This window comes from Meleagris gallopavo, chromosome 2 (genome assembly GCF_905368555.1).
Source record: "Meleagris gallopavo chromosome 2, MGAL_WU_HG_1.1, whole genome shotgun sequence".
NCBI classification, from domain to species: Eukaryota; Metazoa; Chordata; class Aves; order Galliformes; family Phasianidae; genus Meleagris; species Meleagris gallopavo.
Genome location: NC_139405.1, coordinates 18,145,254 through 18,165,903, shown reverse-complemented (window position 1 = coordinate 18,165,903; position 20,650 = coordinate 18,145,254). Strand labels below are relative to the sequence as shown.

The window sequence follows — 20,650 nt, the reverse complement described above, 5'->3', positions numbered from 1 at the left end:
ATGAGGAAGATGGTATATTCTGATTCATACACAGTTCAGCCAAAAGCTAAAGCAGAAAATCAGAGGAGCATAGGAGAAGAAAAAAAAAAAAAGACAAGGTAGAAAATTATTGGGTGCGTTTTGTGTTTTGGTTGGTTTTCTTGTTTTTAAAATCACTGTCAACACCTGGACTTCTATCTTGTAGATAACTGTCTGCCAATCAGCAGGTATACTGCATACTGTAAGCATGAAATTTAGCAGGGATAAAGTACTGATAAAACTCATAGCAAACAAGCTACCTACTAGAGGGTGATTCAGCAATGTATACTGAATTAAAAATGCTCAACAATACTCACAAAATGTTCTGCATTTTGCAGAGCTCATGTATCTATAAGTTAGACCTCCAACATTTGGAAGAGCTGTAGCTTGCAGAACCTTAGAAGTTTCACGTCAATAATTTACCAGGAAACAAGCCCAGAAAAAAAATACTTACTTTTTTAAGTGAAAGCTTCACGTACAAATATATACATGGACACAAAGATAGATCCAAATTTTTTATTTAGTAATTACAAGTTAATGCTGCGTAAGGCTTCAGTACATCAGCCAGACTCCGTTATTGCTTAAAGCAATACTGAGTTGATCATTCCAAAGAACAATTCAATATTCTAAGATATGCATTCCTTCCTCAGAATCCAAAAGTTACCCACACAGTACACCTAACAAGAGATTTTTTGACCTTTACGTTAAAAGATATCCCACTTTTCCTTTTAATTTAAATCCACAGCATATAAATACTAGCCCTCAAAACTACTATCATAATGCTACACTCACCTTGTCCATTAGATACGTAGCAGAAGAAAGCCTTTTTACTATGAATGTATTCCACATCATCAGAGCAATACCTAGAACAATCACAAACTTGTGAACTCCACGTGAATACAGGAGATTTTAGGCAATACAAGTACAGACTGAAAAGTCATGGGCCAAAGTTCTTGTAACACTGGGGATTTTAAAAAGAGATGGTGAATGAAACAAGAAGGAATTGTCAGTTATTGTCACTGCTTTATAGCTGGACTTCAGATGTCCTGGGAGCAGACCATCTTGGCAATCAAACAGTCAGAAGTACATTCGTGAGTAAGAAATGCATGAATTGTAATTGACTACAAGGACTATGTGCTTGAATTTTAAATGCACATAAAATAATTAAACACTTTTTCTTAAGCTGCTTTTAGTTTAATATTAGCTTTATGTAATCAACATATATCCATGTTTCTGATGGAAACTCTCAGCACATGAAAAATGGGAGCAAGAAGTTTATTTGGGGGCAGGGCTGCTGACAAAACAGCCACTACTATCAACTACGTGTATTTACACTTGTCTGTAGACAAAACTGTTGATTTGCAGACTCAAAGATCATTTTTATTAACAGCTTCATACTTACCATGCTGAACGTGAGCATTAATGATGCATCGAAGATAATCTATAGACCTAATAAGAAAGCATGCTTCCTTATGTAAAACAAAAAAAGTAAGAGAACAAGTTAATATTATTTATCATGCAAAACTTGTTTTAAATGTGAACTATTGATTCCTAAGATTCCTAGGTCTATTATAAAACTCTTCATTCTGGACAGCTGTAAAACTTATTCTGAGGTTTTGCAGTCTTCTCTCCTGCTACCTGACATACCTGTATCCATAAACACACTGTCACTTGCACTGTTTTCAGGGTTTTGTCAACAGTATGTACCACTAACTTACTCACTGCTGAAAGATATCCCCACTGAATAATAACAATCCACTTTCTTACATGCAAAATCCATTTGTGCTAGAAAGATTAATTTTCACTTTCATTATGGTAGAGTAAGTTCTTAAAATTCTCTCCAATGAACCTTTTTTCCTATAGCAAGATGTTGCATTGCACAGATATAAGCAGTGCTGACTGCATTTTTCGTATCATCCAAAAATTCTGATAGCATTACAACTTGGGACAACAGTCTCCATTTGCTAGAGGAAAGCCATGGAAAACAGCAAATTCCATGTTTGCTTTTTTTTTCCCCTAAGACAACTATCCCCAACAGAGGCAAAAATGAAGAAAAAATCTTAGATCATTCAAGAATTCTCTTCCCTCTTTAAACAGAATGGGTTCCTGTCTAAAAAGCATTCTATGATCTATTTTAGGACATACAGAATAGGCTAAAGCTTCATCACTCCTATGCAGTAATGATTTTTTTTTGCACTACAAAATACTGATGGAACACTTCACACTACTTATTTCAAACACCTGACAATTTGACAGTTTAGAAGCACACTGTCTTTGTGTGGTACCACTCAACCCTTGAACTCAATTCAATTTACACTTTTCCTTTACAGCAGAAAAATTGTAACCAGCATGCTATCAAATAGTGTCTTCTGAAGAATTTTATGAACTAAAACTTGTGGAAGTGCTTCTAGAGAGTTGTTCTTAACCACTGCTCCCTGCAAATGAAGTTCTTTTACCTCTGGATCCTTATTCCATTGCACTACATACTCCCAACAGCAGTGTGCATGGAGCACATCCACTTCAAGACTGCATGGAAACTGCTGATATGCAAGTTGCAGCAGCTCTAAGAAAAAGAAAAATATCAGAAATTAAAAGATAGGTCTCTTCTCATAATTTCTGCTATTTCACAACAGTAACAAAGGCATCTCTGAAAGGAGACAAAATTTAAAAAAAAACGTTATTTTCTTACCTAGGATTGTTTCCAAGTCTTCATCTATTTCTGGTTCCTCAAGAAAGATATTTGTATGCATTTCTTCAGATTCTTCAGTATTATCTGTGTTGTTCCTTTGCTGTGCCAAATTCAGTATAAGAGGATTGAAGCCTTGCTTAAAAACCCACTTTGCTACAGTGTCAGCAATACCTCCTGGAACAGTAAAACAACAAAGAAGTCTTGAAATACAGTCAGCTTACATCCCAGAAGATTTAAAGTTCAAAACTGAAGAAAAGAAATGCTATTAACTAATATCATTAATTATATTAAATTATGTTGCCAATCAAAAATGTATTAACCAACTGACTTAAGTTTACAATGTAGTCTTTATGGTAATACCTTGAATCACTTTGATACGTGGTTTGCTTTGTTTTTAAGCTAAGAAAAGTAAACAGCAGAACAATTTCCAGTGTAGCCTATTTCATGAAGTAGGTAAGGAAGGCTCAGAACTGCATTACAAAGACAATCAATCATCCTTCCAAGAGAAAAAACATACCTTTTCCACCTTCCAGCAATTTCTTTACAGAAAGCCTACCCAAAGGCTCACTCTGTAGAGATGAAACTCTTATTGTCTTCTTGCTCACTTTGCTGTGCAGTAGTGTCTGAAGTATCAGACAGTCCTCTAACTGTTTCAGCAGAAGCTTCCAATATTCAGCATCAAGGGAAAGTGCTTCCCAGGATTCCGTGTCTGAACCTACAACTATTTGGGAAAACTAACACAACATATTAACTGTTTCATGTCTGTCCACTTTAAGTAGCACAGATCTCTTTAAGAAAATGCACAATATTAAAATTGAAAGCTGTATCTCATGAGATACTCTATTTAAAAAATATATAAGGCTCAAGATACATAGATTAACTATTATGGAAAGGTAAGTTAACATCCCACACTGCTCACAAGACACACAGATTCTTAAATAAAAGCATGGAGAAATAAAAATACTGAAAGGTCATCTTATTGTCCTATTTAAACTTCGTATTTGGTTGAAAAATGAATTAAATCTTTTTGACGAGATTCAAAGTCCTCCAATGCACACACAATATTTCATTCCCACCATATGAAATATTTCTGATACATAAGTATCAGAGTTCTGTGCACTATTTTGATATTCTCATGTGAATCAGCAAATACTCTAATAGGAACACCAGGAATTTTTCCAGTAGGGTGCAGATCCCACTTTTAGCTTTTTGCACTACAACAACAAACTCTACAGTTTCTCAGATGCCTGGTCATTAGCAGTTTGAGGCTGTAAGCCAAAGCATGGTAGAAAAAAAGGAATAGAAGATAAATGGTTGTGTGGAAGGGAAGTTCTATGACTGTTTCTTTCAAGAGCAGAATAGTAGAAAAGGCAGCAAAGCAGAGAGTGTCTGGGTAAAGCATAATATGTTGCAAACATACCAGTGTTCCTATTTGGGCAACACTGGAAATTTTAATATACAGAATTGGATTAGTTAAGGTGAAGGGAGAATTACTACAACACTTCCCAGCAACCTAAGTACAACCTATAAAGCAACCTATTTACGAGTTTAAATGTCACCTGAACTCTATCTGATCTTTCAAGACAAGCAGTAAAACTCACACGTTTAGTGCTACTTAAGAATGAAAATACTTCTTCCATTTTGAATGGCAATGCTCTATGCAGTTTCATAATGATAATAACAAGTCTGTGAACACAGATCCTTGCTGCAAAAAAAAAAAAAAAAAAAAAAAAAACACCTCACACCTTAAAGGAGGTGTAATAATGTAAAGGCTAAGAAAATTCAGCAGTATCTTAAAAATGCTACTGCGAGCTTCTTAAATTTGTCTGAAAACTGCACAGGATTTGTCAGTATTATTTGACAGCGAGAGAAAAATTGGCAGTACAGTTCCATATAGTATGCATAGCAAACACTTCTGATATATCATTCATTTACCTCAGCATAGTACTATTCAAATACAAATGCTGATTTTCAGGCTTGCAGGAGGGAATGCCTGTCCCCATGTTAGAATGCTAAGTGAACGCTGTAGGTGTTACTCTATGACAAAGACAGCAATTTGCATGAAATTGACACAGTGAACACAACTGAAGGGAGAAGTACACGATGACTGACCTTCTTCTCTGTCACACTGTCAATTATCTGTGCGGTAACTGAATGTCCAACGTAAGCAGATAGTAAGGCAGCTGCATTGTTTTCAGACTGAATACAAGCTGTTCGCATTTGCTGCCACCAGGGAGAAACAGACTGAGTGTCCCAGGACTCATCAATAGCAACTGTGGAGACCAGAAGAGCAAGAAAACTCACTTTGGGTCATGAGGTGTTAGAATTAATAAAAGCAGTAACCCTGAAAACAGCACTTATTGATATACCATGCATTAGGAGCAATTTCCAATTACTCTAAATTACTTTTTTTTTTTTTTTTTTAAAGATGTGTAACAACATTTCTTAGATTACAACTCTAATTATTAAAAAAAAAGCAGAATGTGAATTCCTCCTCCAAGATTAACTCGTAGAAAGCAGGCAACAGGTTAAATCACCAGGAGTAAATCCTGCTGCACCTACTAGACTTAAGGAATATTATAATACAACGCTTCACAACACAACTAGCTGCCATGTGATTTTATGATACCCCATGCACTCAGTGTGCTCAATCTCATTCTCTTCATGTTTAGCAGAAATAAATTGTTCAGACAGCAGCAATAACTTATTCATGCTTCCAGTTTCAATGATGTCCTATAGTGAACTGGACATAAGGGACCCTGACACTAACATACCCATAGCAGCTCTCAATGAGCTAGGAGAATCAGTAATTTTTTATTACACAACTTATCCAAAATAATGGAAAGTTGACCTTACAGATCACCCCTCAAACTACAGAGATGTTCAATGAACAAATGCATCTAGAATAACAACAGTGTTGGTCTCAGCACAAGTTAATGGAACTCAAAGGATTTCTGAGCACCCAGCAGCACAGGAGGGGCACATCCATACACTGCAGAAAAAGAGGAAAAGTATCAGAACAGCCACTTTCTGATGCCAAATAGTAGCTGCATCCACTTAGAGCTGAGTGAAACTGCAAGGCACGAAGCATGCCTTTAAATGTAACAGTCCTCAGACTTCAACTATATTTTTGAGGTAGTTGCTACAGAATTTGTCAGCATGCAACACTGAATCCTGTTAGATTTTTTTCAAGAGGAGGAAAACCTCCTCAAAATGATGTAGACTCAAGTTACTGACAATTTGAAACTAATTGGCATTAGTTGTGCTTAAAAGTTCTAAATGCACATTTCACCTTTCATTTTGCTCAGAAGTGACAGCATAGTATGAAGGCAACTAGTAGAGTCTGGTTTCTCAAGGATATCTTTCTCTCTGGAAAGCCATAAATTCAGAAGGAGTGACTAGAAAAAGAAACAAAATTTAAACAACACAACAAAGCTTTTTGATACCACAATATACCCAATGCAAACACTTTCTTGTGCAAGTTCTGCATACTGAGCAAATCAGTATCTTACAGACTGTAAAGGAAACAATACAATTACAGGGAAGGTTTAGGTTAGATATTAGGAGGAAGTTTTTCCACATAGAGGGTGGTGACGCACTGGAACAGGTTGCCCAAGGAGGTTGTGGATGCCCCATCCCTGGAGGCCTTCAAGGCCAGGCTGGATGTGGCTCTGGGCAGCCTGGTGTGGTGGTTGGTGACCCTGCACATAGCAGGGAGTTGAAACTACGTGATCACTGTGGTCCTTTTCAACCCAGGCCATTCTACGATTCTATCAATACAATCAGTATCTTTCAATTAGATACATTGGAAAATACTCTTCTAAAGGCACAGACAGGTCACACAAGTATATGAGCAATCTTAACTTGGTAAAAATTACTACTTAATATTACAGCTGAAAATCTCAACAGAGCTAGCTAATATTTAAATATGTATTTCAGTCATCAGGAAGTATTAGAAAAGCAGTAGAAACAATAATATTACATGCAGATGAAAGAAAAATGACTGTCTCAACAGCGCTAGTGATTCTGACAGATTTACTTGGATTTCTTTTTCTTTTTTAATTCTTTGCTTGCAACAAGGAATTTGTAAAAAGTGTCTCTGTAACTGCAGTTAACTACTTAACTTTATTATTGCCTCCCTTTGTAAAATAAATCTTAAGCAAAATTCTAAAAGAACATTTGTAGGCCTCCAGACATTCTCACACTTTTTCTTTTTTTTTTTCCCCCTTCGGCATCTTTTAAGTTGCTTCTATTTAAGCTTAGCACCTAAAAGCTGAGTATGAGGACATGGAAAAGACAGTCCAAAAATAAAACACAATTTCCAATTCAGCATTTTGTTTTCAAAACCAGAAAATTTTAAAATGTGTAATGAATACCTTACCAACAAGATTTGAGGGCTAAAACCTGCTGATTCCAACGCACGACACATTTCCTCTGTAGAACTCTCTCCACACAAACACTTCCAGAAGAAAAAGCTGCCTGAAGTAAAATTCCGTCAACATGATGAATGATATCTAGAGACATCACCTCTTCCTTAGAATTATAGGAAATACTACTTGCTGATCAGGTCCCCCTGACTGAAAATAGAGGACTACTAAACATTAAGCAGGATACTCAGACACTTAGTGGAGAAGGTGGTTCATTACAAAGGATGTAAACATTCCAACCACACTATAGTATACACAAATGGATTTATAATAAAACTAAGGTTATTATACTGCCTGGATTATGCATTTATTTCAATTCAAAGAATGGCTTGAAGTGATGGACAAGTTTATCTGCTAAGTAACCCCTACCTGAATGGCAGCACGCTGCATCTTGTACAGAAAACCAGAGATACTTCAACCAATTAAAAAACCAAAACAAATCCAGAACAAATCAATTGGATAATTCACTTTCAGTACTAGAAAAGCTATGGGTATAAATTCCTCAGCACAACATTCATATTTCAATTATTTTTGTTTTACTTAGTGCTGAATATCCTACTGATAATCTTCATTCAAAGGAGTGGGGAGAAGAACTTCTATCCCAGTTCTTAAGCCTAAATAAACCGTAACAGTAGAGAAAATGCAAATTCACTTAAGTAGGTTTAAGGTTGCTTAGAAACAGTCTTTATCATCATACAGATAAAAGCCAAGCTCGTCTGCCTAACTTTTCTATTCCAGTTTTCCTGCAAGTCTGACAACTAAGGCCAAAAGAAGCAGGGGACCACATAACACCTGTGCACAGAATTCCATTCTTGCACCAGGAATTCTGGAAGTTGGTGGCCCTCCTTCTGGCAGGTGTTCCAATGTTGGAACTTGATGACCCTTGAGGTCCCTTCCAACCCAAGCCTTTCCTCAATTCTATGATTCCCCAGAAAAGAAGTAATGTAGAAAGACAGAGCCTTGGAGACAGTTATTTACCAAGAGCCCCTGAAGGCCAGCTCTGAACAAATTTGCAAACTAAAAGTGAATTCAGACAGTAATCCCAACCCATAAGCCAATATACAGCCCAGCCATGTTCAGGAACTGCATCACTGAAATTTCAGATCAACATTGCCAAAAACCTCCCCGGTTCCCTAAAATTAACAGTTCTGTACTGCTTTCGGCCAGCTCCCATCTCTGAGGTCCTCATTAACTGAACTTTTGAGATGCAGTGACCAAACAAGGACATGAAATACTTTATAAGGTACGAGCGTCCAACTAAGTGCAGTTAACAGATAAATGGAGAGCGGTAACACTGCTTTAGGGTAAAGATATCCACATATGTACTTAAATTGCATCAGTATCCTTCTAGACAGAAAGACTTGTTCCATGCCTAAAGTTAGGAGTCTGGAGCTATTACTGTGAGAAACTTATTGATGTAGGCCAGCTTGTTACAGGCCACCAGGTTAAGGCTAAAATATCTATTTATAGCATCTTAGGATATAATTAGTCTTAAAGGTATTCTGACAAACAGTTCAGTAGCTCTTACCTAAAGTCACACATTCGTTGTCTTCCATATTTTTTACATTAATTGCATCCTTTTCACATTCTAAATACTCCAAGAACATTTTCACAGACAATACATCATCCTTCTCATCAGCAAACTGAACAGCAGTTTGGGCATTTTCTTTCTTGTACTTTTCCAGCAATGTTTGGAGCCTATGAAAATCTTTTTCCTCCAGCCGAAGCAGTTTAGCCAAGTCCTTGAAAGCAAAAACCCCAAAAATCCCATATCACAAGACTAATGCAATGTTCTACAAAAGCATGTTACCAACTTAAAAAAAAAAAAACAAAAAAAAAAAAACCAACAACACAACCAAACAACAACAAATCAGAAAAGTCAAAATATTTCTGACATCAAGAATGCCTTAAAAGATTAAAATTATTGAATAATCACAAATTCAGTTATTCATATTGGCTAAAAGACCTTAGCTAACTTCATATTTAAGCTAATTCAATAGGCAATTATGTTTAGATCCTGGTAATGATATACAGGCACATTTGCTGATGAATGACTAATCACCCCTCTGTATAATTCCTAGAAACATGCAAGCTTTATTTTAAATGATAACAAAAATAAGCCAAATTATGATGCTGATCACAGAATTCTACTGAAATACCTAGAAACTCACTTAAGCAAGTATCAGGACTTGTGATTTCTATCAGTTCTAGAATACCTCTGCAAGACTAAAGTTAAGAATACAATATGTACTCAGTATAAAGAGCTGAAATCAGGGGATCCTGATTTTATTTTCACTTCTCTTTCAACTATCCTTGACTACCAAAGACTGTTAGGTATATCACTTACTAAGAATTTGTACAGCAAATAGATAAAACAGAAGTACAACAAGTACTTCATTACAAACTTCAGCCTACAAAAGTGGATAACTCATTTATCTACTTATTTTCAAAAATCCTAAAAACATATTTTCATTCTCAAATCATCACTCAATTCTACATGATAACTGAACTTTGAATTTACTCACATTATCTGAAGGCATAGTGTCTTCCTGTATGCTTTGGGAATTCAGCTTGCTCACTATTTCGTAGAGATGTAACAGCTTCAGCTTGTTTGCACAGAACTGCAGTAAACCTTCATCCACACACTCGAGCTCTGAAGAAGAAAAAAAATATCTGTATATTAATTTGAATATATGGCCTGACACACTTTACAACTGCACTGAAGTCCTGCTTATGGGAATTACACCGAAGGGCTTATATCTCACCATAATTTTTTGATGCAGTGCTGCTTGCAATGGTTTTGTTTAGCTCATAGCAGAATAAAACAAGAGTTATTTTTATGATAAGTATTAAAGAGAAAGATATCAGGCTCATTTTTAAAATGAAGGGATCGATAAAGTGGAACTGAGCAAACAGAAAATTGCCTTTTCCTGATTTGAGTCAAACCACAAACTGCCAAAAAATGAAAGATGCTAAGTCTCAAATTCTTTTTTTTTTAATCAAAACCTAAACATCAAACTGTAATCTTGTATTTGTCCTGCCAATATTTTAACATAGCACATCCCTTACATCAGAAGAGAGTTTGATATTCAAAGATAATAAATCATTTTAATCTCTTCAAGACAGTGCCTTTTTATTTCTTTCATCTTCTTAAGTCGTGGAAATCTAAGATATCTCATTGTTTCTGAACTTTGAATGTCATTAAAGCAATCAGAATACTTGCAGCTAACATCCACACAGCATGGAAAAAAAACTTATCTGTTGAAAAAGAAAACATTTAACACAGATCCTAATAAGATGTTTCTGTACAGAAGGTATCTCTGAACATATCACCTTCATCTAGAAGAAGGTCTAAACATGATTTTCTCCTCAAGAAGCTTAAACACTATTGCCACACTGCTGTTCAAAATCCTACAAACAAGAAAAACACACAAAGCTTGCCAGATTTGGACCTCTTCTTCACAGCCACAACATTTACACAGCCTGGCATGTTTCTTGTTATCTTTTACCTAGTAACCACAAATGGGAGATGGGATACTACTCTTTTGAAATCAGAAGGCTAGAACATGAGCCAACTTTGCTCTTCATTGTGACTGTGAGGAAATAATGTAACATATGACCATAAGAGATTATGAGAAAAATACACACTGAAATGAACCACTGTAATCATACAGTTCTGTCAACCTCCCTTCGGTATTTTTTAAGGACTTCTTACAGAACTGCATAGAATGTGAAACTCATTCTACTCACCACTTCAGGTGGACAAAACAAAACAAAAAATTCCCTCAAATCCTTTAAACTATAAAAATGCATTGCTATACTTTCACTAAGGCAGGACAAGGGACATAGCCATTGTAACTGAAAAATGATTTATTCAGAATTTCCATACAGCAGTTGTGGGGATTTCTCAACTCATCTCTACCTAACAAGCTGAAATGAATCCACAGAAAATAAAAGCAGAAAAATGCAAAAGAAGAGGCATGCACGTGTTTCTTCACTTTATTCCTCACCTCAATATATGCAGCTGTGCTTCCCAAAGGGGGTTACCTCAAGCACAAGGAAGGCTCTCTCCACTCGGAAAGATCCAAGTGTATCATTTCAAAGAGAAAAACTTCACAGGCTTTCAGCAACTTTTTTTTTTTTTTTTTTTTTTTTTTTTTTTTGTGGTGATGGGTTCTGTTTCGATTGTTTTAAATGAAAAATGACAATTCCTGGGACTCCAGGAGATCGACCTCCAGCAAAACATGGAATAAAACATCAGTGAAGTTTACCAAGAGAAGATACTAGGCATCTGGCCAGAGCTCAGATCCTCAGTGATAAGGATTTTGTGCCACCAGTACATTAAAGTTTACAGATCCAAAATACCATATCTTTACTGCATTCCTAGTAAAGAGAGAAAAGCGAAAACTTTCTATGCAAATTCTGTGAAGCCTTCTTTCGGAAGGAAATTTTTTTTCTGGATGCAAGCACTCAGCCCAGTCACTTCATTTTTATTTTTAAATATAATCACAAGTTGTTAGGTACATGGCAAGTATAGCAAAGCATACTTGTTAGCAAGCTATCTGCTGTCTGTGCAGAAAAAAATAAACGTGTAGAAGCAACATTCTGTGATACCTAGCACTCAATCTAAGCAGATCTAATTTGGCCTCTCTGTGGAACAGAGCAGTTCTAAAATTGTCCTACAGCACTGCAGATATGGTGGAAGTGCCTCACTGTATTTACAAAATAAATATCCACCTACCCTGTTTTTCTAAATTATCCATTAACGTCTGAGTGATGTTTGTGAGAGATGAAAGTGGCACGCGTTCACTTGTCAATATACTTTCCAAAGCCTGTTAAGTAGACATTCAAAAGAAATAAACATTTTCTTCGCTTTACTGTTAAGACATAAGGTAAGCCAACAACAGTACAACTTTGACAATGATTTACAGGTTTTTTTTTGGTCTTCACATACACTTGTGGCATAGTCTGATCTTATAACAAGGTCTGCTGGCCTCCTCTGCTTTTATTATTTCAGCTTTTACTGTGAAAGATACCTTCAGGAAGTCACAAGTCAAAGTAACAGCTCCATGATTTGCTTCAAGTAACTCTAGGAAGAACTGAGGTATTTTAAAATATTCAAGAAAGATTTATCAAAACTAATAACACAACTTTTTTTTTTTTTTAATGTTGAAGAACACTGGCATTAAATATTCACCTGTTTCTTTGTAGCAGGGTATTTAATATCAAGTATTAATTCCTTTGCTTCAGCTTCAATCAAGTCTGTGAACAAGGAAAATTACTACATTAATTCCTATTTTTGAAGTGGATTATGAAGAAAGTAAGTCAACTTACACTGCAGCTGCGATGCACATTGGCTTATCCTATAGAATTTAAGATACTACTAAGAAGCTGCCAAAAATAAGCTTGGTGAAAATGAAACAGCTCAGTGGCATCTCTTATTCCAAATCTATCTTTCCTAAGAAAATAATATTTTTTAAAGGAAGGAGAATACACAGATTGAAACACTGATCTCCATTACAGAGCAAAAACGTGTCGCAAAAGGCTCATGTTAAAAGCAAGCACTCAGAGTAGAGTTTAATCAAGATTTAAAGGGCAGATAACACTCATACTGGATCCTTGTATGAGATAAATGTATTTCAGTAGTTTATGAAAAAAATACAAGCCATTTCAGGATCACAATTTACAGCACACACAGTTATTAAAACATCTGTTTCTGCACTTACAGGACAACAAGCAGAAGAACCACCTCATAACATAGAGCTTGAAGAAATTATTTAAGAGGACCTACCTAGATCTGAGGTTTTAGCTTTGAGCAAAGCATTTAACTTCTTCACTAGATGCATATCTTTTGCTCGCTCACTCTTTTTATCACTGAAGAGAAATAATTTCATTTGTACGTGTTAATAAAATGGAAGTTTTCTACTTGAATTATATGTAAGCTACTTAAAGGTAACACCACATAACTATGTTAATGCATACAAACCAATGAGGCTATTACCAGAGAATCACTCAGACTGAAAAGGAACACAAGAGTGGCTCTCCATAAATAGTTTCTAAAAACAGCAACTGAAGTTTAGTTACACAGAGCAAATACAGTCCTTACCTCAATGCAAAATGAAAAGGTACATGGACAGTTTTCACACTTCCAGAAACTGGATCAACAAGACATATCTGGTAAGTCTGGGGCTGCCATCCCTGACTGGTAACGTTGTTTAAACCCATTATTTTATAACCAGGATACAACAGCCTAAAAACAATTTAAAAAGCATGGCATTTATAGGAAAGAATAAAATCAGCATCCTTCGATGTTCACATTTAAAAATTTTTTGTTCAGTTAAGCAAAAGCTTAACATCTGCTAAATCAAGAAACTATATAGTGATAAAGCATGACAAAATCCCATTCTATAGAATAAGATATGTTCAGTATAAACACTGCAGGTAACACAGTAAGAGCCAGCCAGTGCTTTCTACTTCTGCCACTGGTATATCCATGTGCTGCAAAAACACAGAAAGCATGTCCACATGCTAAAATTTCTTACCTGCAATGCTTCCCCACATTAAAGGCCCCAACACGAGGCCCTTGCTGTGTGCTCCAGACTTCCAGAATTCCTCTCCTTGGAGCATAGATCACAAGGAACTGAGCCACTCTGCTTGGACAATGTGCATTCCCAAATGGAGAATAATCAATCTTCTCAGTCTCCCTCTCATGAAGGTCTTCTACAGTCTGTATCCAACCAACTTCTGCATCACGGTATCCTTTGTAAGAAAAGACAGATTCTTTAGTGTACAGAAATTTAGATGTGATCAAGATTTAAACCGTGCATCTCTGGCCAATACCCAGACTCCTGTTAAAAACTGGACTATACATTTAGAACCCATCAGGACTCCTCTCTGCTGCAGTGCTTTCAGGGGGAACAAGTTCTTCTAGAAGAAGCCATAAGAAAATGAAACCCATCAGGTCTGTACTTTCAACGTTACAGTGATGGAAATGCTTCTCAGAAGATCTGCAGTAAGTGCCCATATTTCTTAAATTTCAAAACAACAGAAAAGATTTAGGGAAGAAAACTTAGTGTATGAAGTAGAATGTAAGTTTTCATTTATATATTTTAATTATTAAAATGAAATTTTTAGTAAACCAATAAAAACGTCCATTTATTCTGAGTAATGCAAGTACTTTCTCCTACTACAAACTTGCTTGATAAAAAAGTAGAGATGCTCCTCATTAAATTGTACAATAGGTTTAGCAAGTATGAATGAGGATTCCAAACCACAAGTAAAATTTGAGCGTATAAAACAAGATATATAACAATATATATTATACTAATATATAACAAAATATATTACACTAAGAAGGTTGCAAAGTGTTCACAACTCTATCAATGAGAAAACATAATATTTAACTCACTGGGTGTTATTTGCTTAAAAATCCAAAAAACTATTTCACATTTCAACAGCCTCACTCAAAGCCACAATAGAGAAGGGCTGGTAAATACATGTCTGATAACCAAAACAACCTTGAGACTCTGGCACTGCAACCTAGATAATACAAAGCTCTCAGTAGTTACGAGAAATAGGTCCAAGAACATTAGAAAGCACCATATCATACCTATAAGCTTCAAACAATAAGAGCAACTTAGATTACTGAAAAACTCTTGGAATTGCAAGTCTGAAAATAAGAAACCACACTACACTGAAACACTGTTTACTATATTGACATACAATATCATACCTTTCCACATGCGAATTGCAAGTCCTCTTGTAACATCCAGTAAAATGACTCTTCCAAAATCATCTGTCACTGCTGCCAAAGTATTACATGGAGAAAGACATATTTTTTCACCATGACGACGGGAATCAGGAATTCCAAACCTACAAATCAAACAGAAAATCACTAGATACATTTTTCTTTCTTCAGAAATATTAAACAGTAATAGATTAGCTATTTATTAAGGTATCAAAAAGATTTGGGTAAAATTAACACCTATTGATAAGGTTTTTGTGCTGTCTAGTGAGAGAAGCAGAATTAACTTGAAGGTCTGTTAATATCCTACTGTCAGACAAGAATCTCAGAACAGTGGGTTTCTTTACAAGCTCACTTAATTCCAAGTAGTCTTGAACATACCTCAAGGAAAAAAAAAAAACACAAGAAAATCAACCAAATTTAGTCTCTTATCATCTGTCATGAAAACATTACATTACAACCTGTTTTTCCCATTCTTTTCTCATCCTACAAGGAATCGGTGTACCTTCTAATTTTTCTGAGATGCTTTAAGTTACCATCAGTAGTAAGCACCTCACACAGTTTCTTTGAAGTATATCAGTGATAAATTTCAGGTGATATTAACATATTTACACTGACATTGAACTATGCAAGATGTTGTTTCATATCAACGAGTATACCTACTTATAGTTGAAAAAGATGAGTAATTTACACAGAATGACAAACTGAAATGGAACAAAGCCTAAAACAAGTGATCTACAAACTACTATCGCTGTTTAACATTGGGAAAAACACACAGGCTCATCAGTTATACCTTTCAAAACCATTTAAATAATTAAGAACACAAAAGCTTTACAGCAGTTGAGACAGCATATCAAACTTGCCTCACTGCCAATGGAGTTGCAGGTTCAACTTTCGGCTTCTGTTTTTGGACAGGTTCTTCCTCATGTTTGCTCTTCCAACCAAGCCAGCCACTTGTAATAGAAAAAGGCATTAAGAGAATTATACTAACAGTTTTGGAAAAAAAATCTCAAATTATTATGAAGCTACTAAAACAGATCACTTAATGTGTTTTATTTTGTTACCTGGCAGCATGAAATAATGCTGAAGTCAGTTTACTTGCAACTGCTAAGGCAACATGAGACAACAGCGGCTGTGAGCTACCCTGAAAGAAAGGAAAGTGTTTAGGTAGTCAAGAAATAGCTGTGACCTACCCTGGAATGAAGGAATAATGTTTAGAATGCCAAGAAATAGTTCTTACACTGAACTCAACTGCAGAATAGTTTTTCAGGCCTCTTATGGACTTTCAGCTCAGAAAGCATAGCTTTAACACTCTGCAAAATTTTAATTCACTGCCCCCAGCAAAGCCATTCTGACATCTCTTTACCATTTCAAAAATCCTCCTGCAAGTCACTGGCAGCTCAGTATGTTTGTCTGCAACAGAAGTTAAAGAAACCCTGTGTATGATTTACTATAGAGAGTTATCTGGTGTATGGCTTTGATTTCCTTGCGAACACAAATCTTAGCAGTTTTGTCATAATTACATTGCAGAAGTAAGTACGTAATAAAAATTCCAATTCTAGCATTTTCAACCAGCTTCTGACCCCAATAAGGCTAGCAGTCTGAATATACAAGACATACACAGGTACACTGGCATTCTTTTCCTCCAATACAAGGTGAAAAAAAAAAATCAGGAAGCATAAATGTATCATAGGTATAATTAAGCAAGAATGGTTAGTTCTCTCCCATATGTAGTGGTTCTGTTTGTGCTTAACCAAAGACTGAAGGCCTCCAAAAATGCTTAAGGTACTTGTGAACACAACCACAATCTAATTATTAATAAATAAAACCTCAAGGTACCTAACTGGCAATAAGTTAACAAATGACTGTGACATTCGTTTTGAGCTAAGGAATTAATTTTTTCAGTGACAGAAACTGGTAGACATTACTTTCCAAATCATTCCATTTTCTGAAGGTCAAGAAAAGGGTGAAACATCAGCATGAAGTGAATATAAGAATACTGATACAGAGATGACAAGAATTAATCATTCAAGCAATTTCAGCAAGTCAGCTTTGAGGTACATACCTCCAGGGCAAAAAAGAAACCAGTGAAGGGATTGGATCCAACAGTAACATACTGAGACATAGCAGGTGGGCTGTTTTTTATAGCTGCATTATATCCACCTATATTGGAGGCAGTCTTCATTTGATCAAAAGGAGATAGTGTCATAATGCCTACCAAAAACATAACAGTGAGTGTTTTATACTTTCAGAACAAAAGTACATGATTAAGTCTAAATATGTCCCTGCCTTCTTTTCTTGGCTGATCAGACAACATTTGGAAAGGAGTAGCCCTAACCACACTAATTCCAAAGAATTGAGCAGAAACCTCATGTATTTTAGTTAATTAAAAAAGCAATTTGCTCTTCTAAGCAAAACAACTAAGACAAAGTCTCCTAGATTTCATTAAAAAAAAAGAAAACTGAGCAAAACTTGTTGCAGTGATGAAAAATGGGAACCATCTGACATGATGAAACAAGTGGAGCTTCCAGGTATTGCCCGAACATTAATGACTACAGAACTAGTAGAGACACATGCTGAAGGGCAGTATCAGTACTGTAGAGTCTAGCAGCAAAAATATATGGTTAACAAAATCCACTTCACTTGTCTACCGAGCACTCTTCCAACTTAATGTTCTTAAGAAAAGATGGAATAGTAATGAAGTTTACTGTCTCCCATACATCTGCAAATTCCTAAGGAGTTTAAGACTCTAAGAGTACAGAAGTATGCTGGTCTCTTTTGGAAAGGTACAATTCCAAGTTTTAGTTTCCTGATATGCTGGAGCATACCAATAACAGTCTTAATTTGCCTTCCAGATGGTGCTTTAAACTGTCAGAAACAGAACTGCATCTATCTAGTCTCTTTGTTGTTTGTTACCAAATGAGAGGACAAGACAGCTAGAGCTGCCTCCCCTTCTCTCTCCTCAAATTGATAGGAGAATGCTCAAACAACCAGAAGTACAATACACTTCTGGTGACGGTTAATCAGATTATTCACTACATCAGTCTTCTCCCACTTATTTCTACCCAAACAGAACCACTAGTAAGTGCTCTCACCCCAAGTTGAACACTAAAACATTCAATTTCATTCAAGCCAAATATATGAAAGTACACAAAAATGCTTACCAACACTAGCATGGTCCACGATTGTATCCACGTCCTGCAAACCCCACTTCTTATAAGCTAGAGGTGGTGGCTGAACATTCTCATTGCCAGATGCTGCAGCTGACAAATGTTGATAAGTACACACACACACAAAAAAAAAAAACAAAAAAAAACCCTCTACTTAGTCAAAGGAATAGAATGGAGGAAGAAACTGATGGGATCTGAAGAATAACTTAATTTTAAATTAATGTACATTTGAATAGCTGCTGAGGTAAAATGGCATTTTGAAATACTTTCCTTAATGAAATTAAAACACCATTAACTGAATAGAATTTCACAATATCCATCACAACTGTACTTCATATTTACAGAGTTTTCAAATTATGCATGGTTTACTATTCTATACAAATTACAGAAGGCTACTACAATTTATTTCTGTGATCTAGGCATATTTATGTGGCAACTCATTAGCCAAAGAATTACTTTAATATGATGTGAGTTAACATGGTTAAGCACCACACAGCTGCCACTCACTTCCCCCACCAGGGATGGTGAAAAGAACTGCATGACTTGAGATAAAGGCAGTTAATAGGTGAAGCAAAAGCTGCATGCATAAATAGAGTCAGACAAGGAATTCATTCACTTCTCCCTACCAGCAGGCAGATGTTTGGCCACTTCCAAAAAGGCAGGGTTTTGTCACACACACACAAAAAAGGCATTTCAGAAGACTAACACTACTTCTGAACATCCTCCTTTCCTCCTCCTTTCCCCCAACTTTTACTACTGGGCACAACACCATATGGTATGAGAAACAGTCAGCTCTCTTGGTTGTGTCCTCTCTCAAGTTCTCATACACCACAGCCTATTCTCCAGCAGGGCAGTATGAGAAACAGAAAAGGCCTTGACAAGGTGTACTGTCCAGCAACAGCTAAAACACGAATGTGTTATCAACACTGTGCTGGTAACAAATACAAAACAGCATAATATGAGCTACTGTGAAGAAAACGAATTCTATCTCAGCCACAACCAGCACACAGCACTATGGTGAGAACGTACAAAGCAGACAATAGCAGTCACACAACTTGTGCTGAGGACATTTTCTGTGGTGTAAGGAATTACCACGAATGCAAGAGATGCCTCCATACTAACGGTCAAGCAAGAAAGATTCAAATTTTACCTTCTTGATATCTGATAAGTAAATAGTATTTCACATTACACAAAATAAAGAGACTCAGAAATAAAAACTTTCTCTTAACTATACCTCTTGCTACCTGGTTGCGACATGCACGTAGGGACTGAAAGAGACTGAAACCATCAATTGTCACAATTGCTGCTGGATACAGGATACTTAGCTCTTCATTCTGTAGAAAAAAATTAAAGACAAAAAAAAAAAAAAAAGAGAAATCACTGCAACTGTTATAACACAGTAGCTAGAAAATAAGCTGCTAACTACATGAAGACAAGTGTAACATCCAAAGAGTTAATTTCTAACAAGCCCTAGGCAAAACGATAAGGCAGAACTAAAAGAACTAAGTGTTATGCCATCCCATATATAAACAGTTATTTAGGCCTGACATTTTATCATTTTATCTTCTTACAATGACTCTTATGCTTGCTTAATACATTTTATGGCTTAGGGAGAAAATATAAAATTTATAGTAGCTTGTGAAGACCACAGAAAATCAAGTCTATCTAGAATACAACAATGCTTTATGAGCCAAATTCTGTAAGTGGATTAGCACATGCATTACCACTTGGGCACAAAAACATTAACTTGGTCATATAAACTCAGGATTCAAATTCCTTAATGTTTCTGTATTTCAAAACCGATCTCAAAACATCATGCTAAGATTGCACAAACATGCATAAAACAAACTCAGAAATGCCTTTAATTTCATTAGTTTTCTGCACACAGCATGCCAACTCAGCCAAAAGCAAAGAAAGCTGGCTTTTCTACTAAGTAGCTTGAGCTCTACAAAAGCTTCTCTGTAGGAAACAGTCATTACGACATGCAGATTCTTAGCACTCTCATAAACATTGCTTTAATTTTTAGCTATCTTCTCTGTGAAAGAACGTAAATGCTTGTGAATGCATACATAGAGCTCCTGGCACCTATCAAGTTTTGTTTTCTCCTTTCATCATCAATATATTATCATATTTTGTGCACATAAATGAGAAACAGGAGATGAATTAAGCTTTTCTTTGCAATGCTGCTGCTGAGATAGCCACAACAAATCTACAGAGTAAACTAAATACTACTAATAACAAAAGAAATGCTGAATCCTCCTCAAACTATACAAGCAAATATAATTCTAGAACAAGAAATCCACAGTCTCTTGTAAGGAATTTTCTACCCATGAAAAAACTGGTAAAGGACGTAGATGATTCACAGAGAAGACTCCCTTCCATACCCCTTAACAATGCCACTTCGCTTTTGAAATAATCTGACAAAACCTGTTCTGTGACACCAGGATGCCTGGGAATTTCATATGTTCTGCACTTAAGCTGCAGGACAGGATCTTCATTTAAAAGCTGTGCAAGAAGCAGTACTCCGCTCTAAAAGAGAAAGAATAATAAGTATGACCATTACTGTCCTTTTTCTCAGGGAAGGCAAAAAAACATGGTCTGT

The 20,650-nt window shown here is 36.0% G+C and overlaps 1 protein-coding gene across 3 annotated transcripts in view; it reads right to left on the bottom strand.

Moving 5' to 3' along the window:
- RAB3GAP2 (RAB3 GTPase activating non-catalytic protein subunit 2) overlaps positions 1–20,650 on the bottom strand; it is a 40,643-nt gene that overhangs the window by 6,349 nt on the left and 13,644 nt on the right. For 2 of the 3 annotated variants that reach the window (XM_085219202.1, XM_085219203.1), the window contains exons 7-28: positions 20,476–20,577; positions 19,283–19,382; positions 18,043–18,141; positions 16,944–17,092; positions 15,943–16,022; positions 15,742–15,831; positions 14,867–15,006; positions 13,677–13,893; positions 13,241–13,384; positions 12,926–13,008; positions 12,332–12,396; positions 11,876–11,966; positions 9,660–9,787; positions 8,663–8,876; positions 7,089–7,186; positions 6,000–6,105; positions 4,820–4,980; positions 3,225–3,441; positions 2,708–2,881; positions 2,475–2,581; positions 1,421–1,487; positions 811–881 (exon numbers count right to left, since the gene is read on the bottom strand). In XM_085219202.1, the coding sequence (XP_085075328.1) occupies positions 811–881; positions 1,421–1,487; positions 2,475–2,581; positions 2,708–2,881; positions 3,225–3,441; positions 4,820–4,980; positions 6,000–6,105; positions 7,089–7,186; positions 8,663–8,876; positions 9,660–9,787; positions 11,876–11,966; positions 12,332–12,396; positions 12,926–13,008; positions 13,241–13,384; positions 13,677–13,893; positions 14,867–15,006; positions 15,742–15,831; positions 15,943–16,022; positions 16,944–17,092; positions 18,043–18,141; positions 19,283–19,382; positions 20,476–20,577 (2,703 nt within the window). The remainder of the gene's footprint in view (positions 1–810; positions 882–1,420; positions 1,488–2,474; positions 2,582–2,707; positions 2,882–3,224; positions 3,442–4,819; positions 4,981–5,999; positions 6,106–7,088; positions 7,187–8,662; positions 8,877–9,659; positions 9,788–11,875; positions 11,967–12,331; positions 12,397–12,925; positions 13,009–13,240; positions 13,385–13,676; positions 13,894–14,866; positions 15,007–15,741; positions 15,832–15,942; positions 16,023–16,943; positions 17,093–18,042; positions 18,142–19,282; positions 19,383–20,475; positions 20,578–20,650) is intronic. The other variant, XM_085219204.1, reaches the window with a different exon arrangement.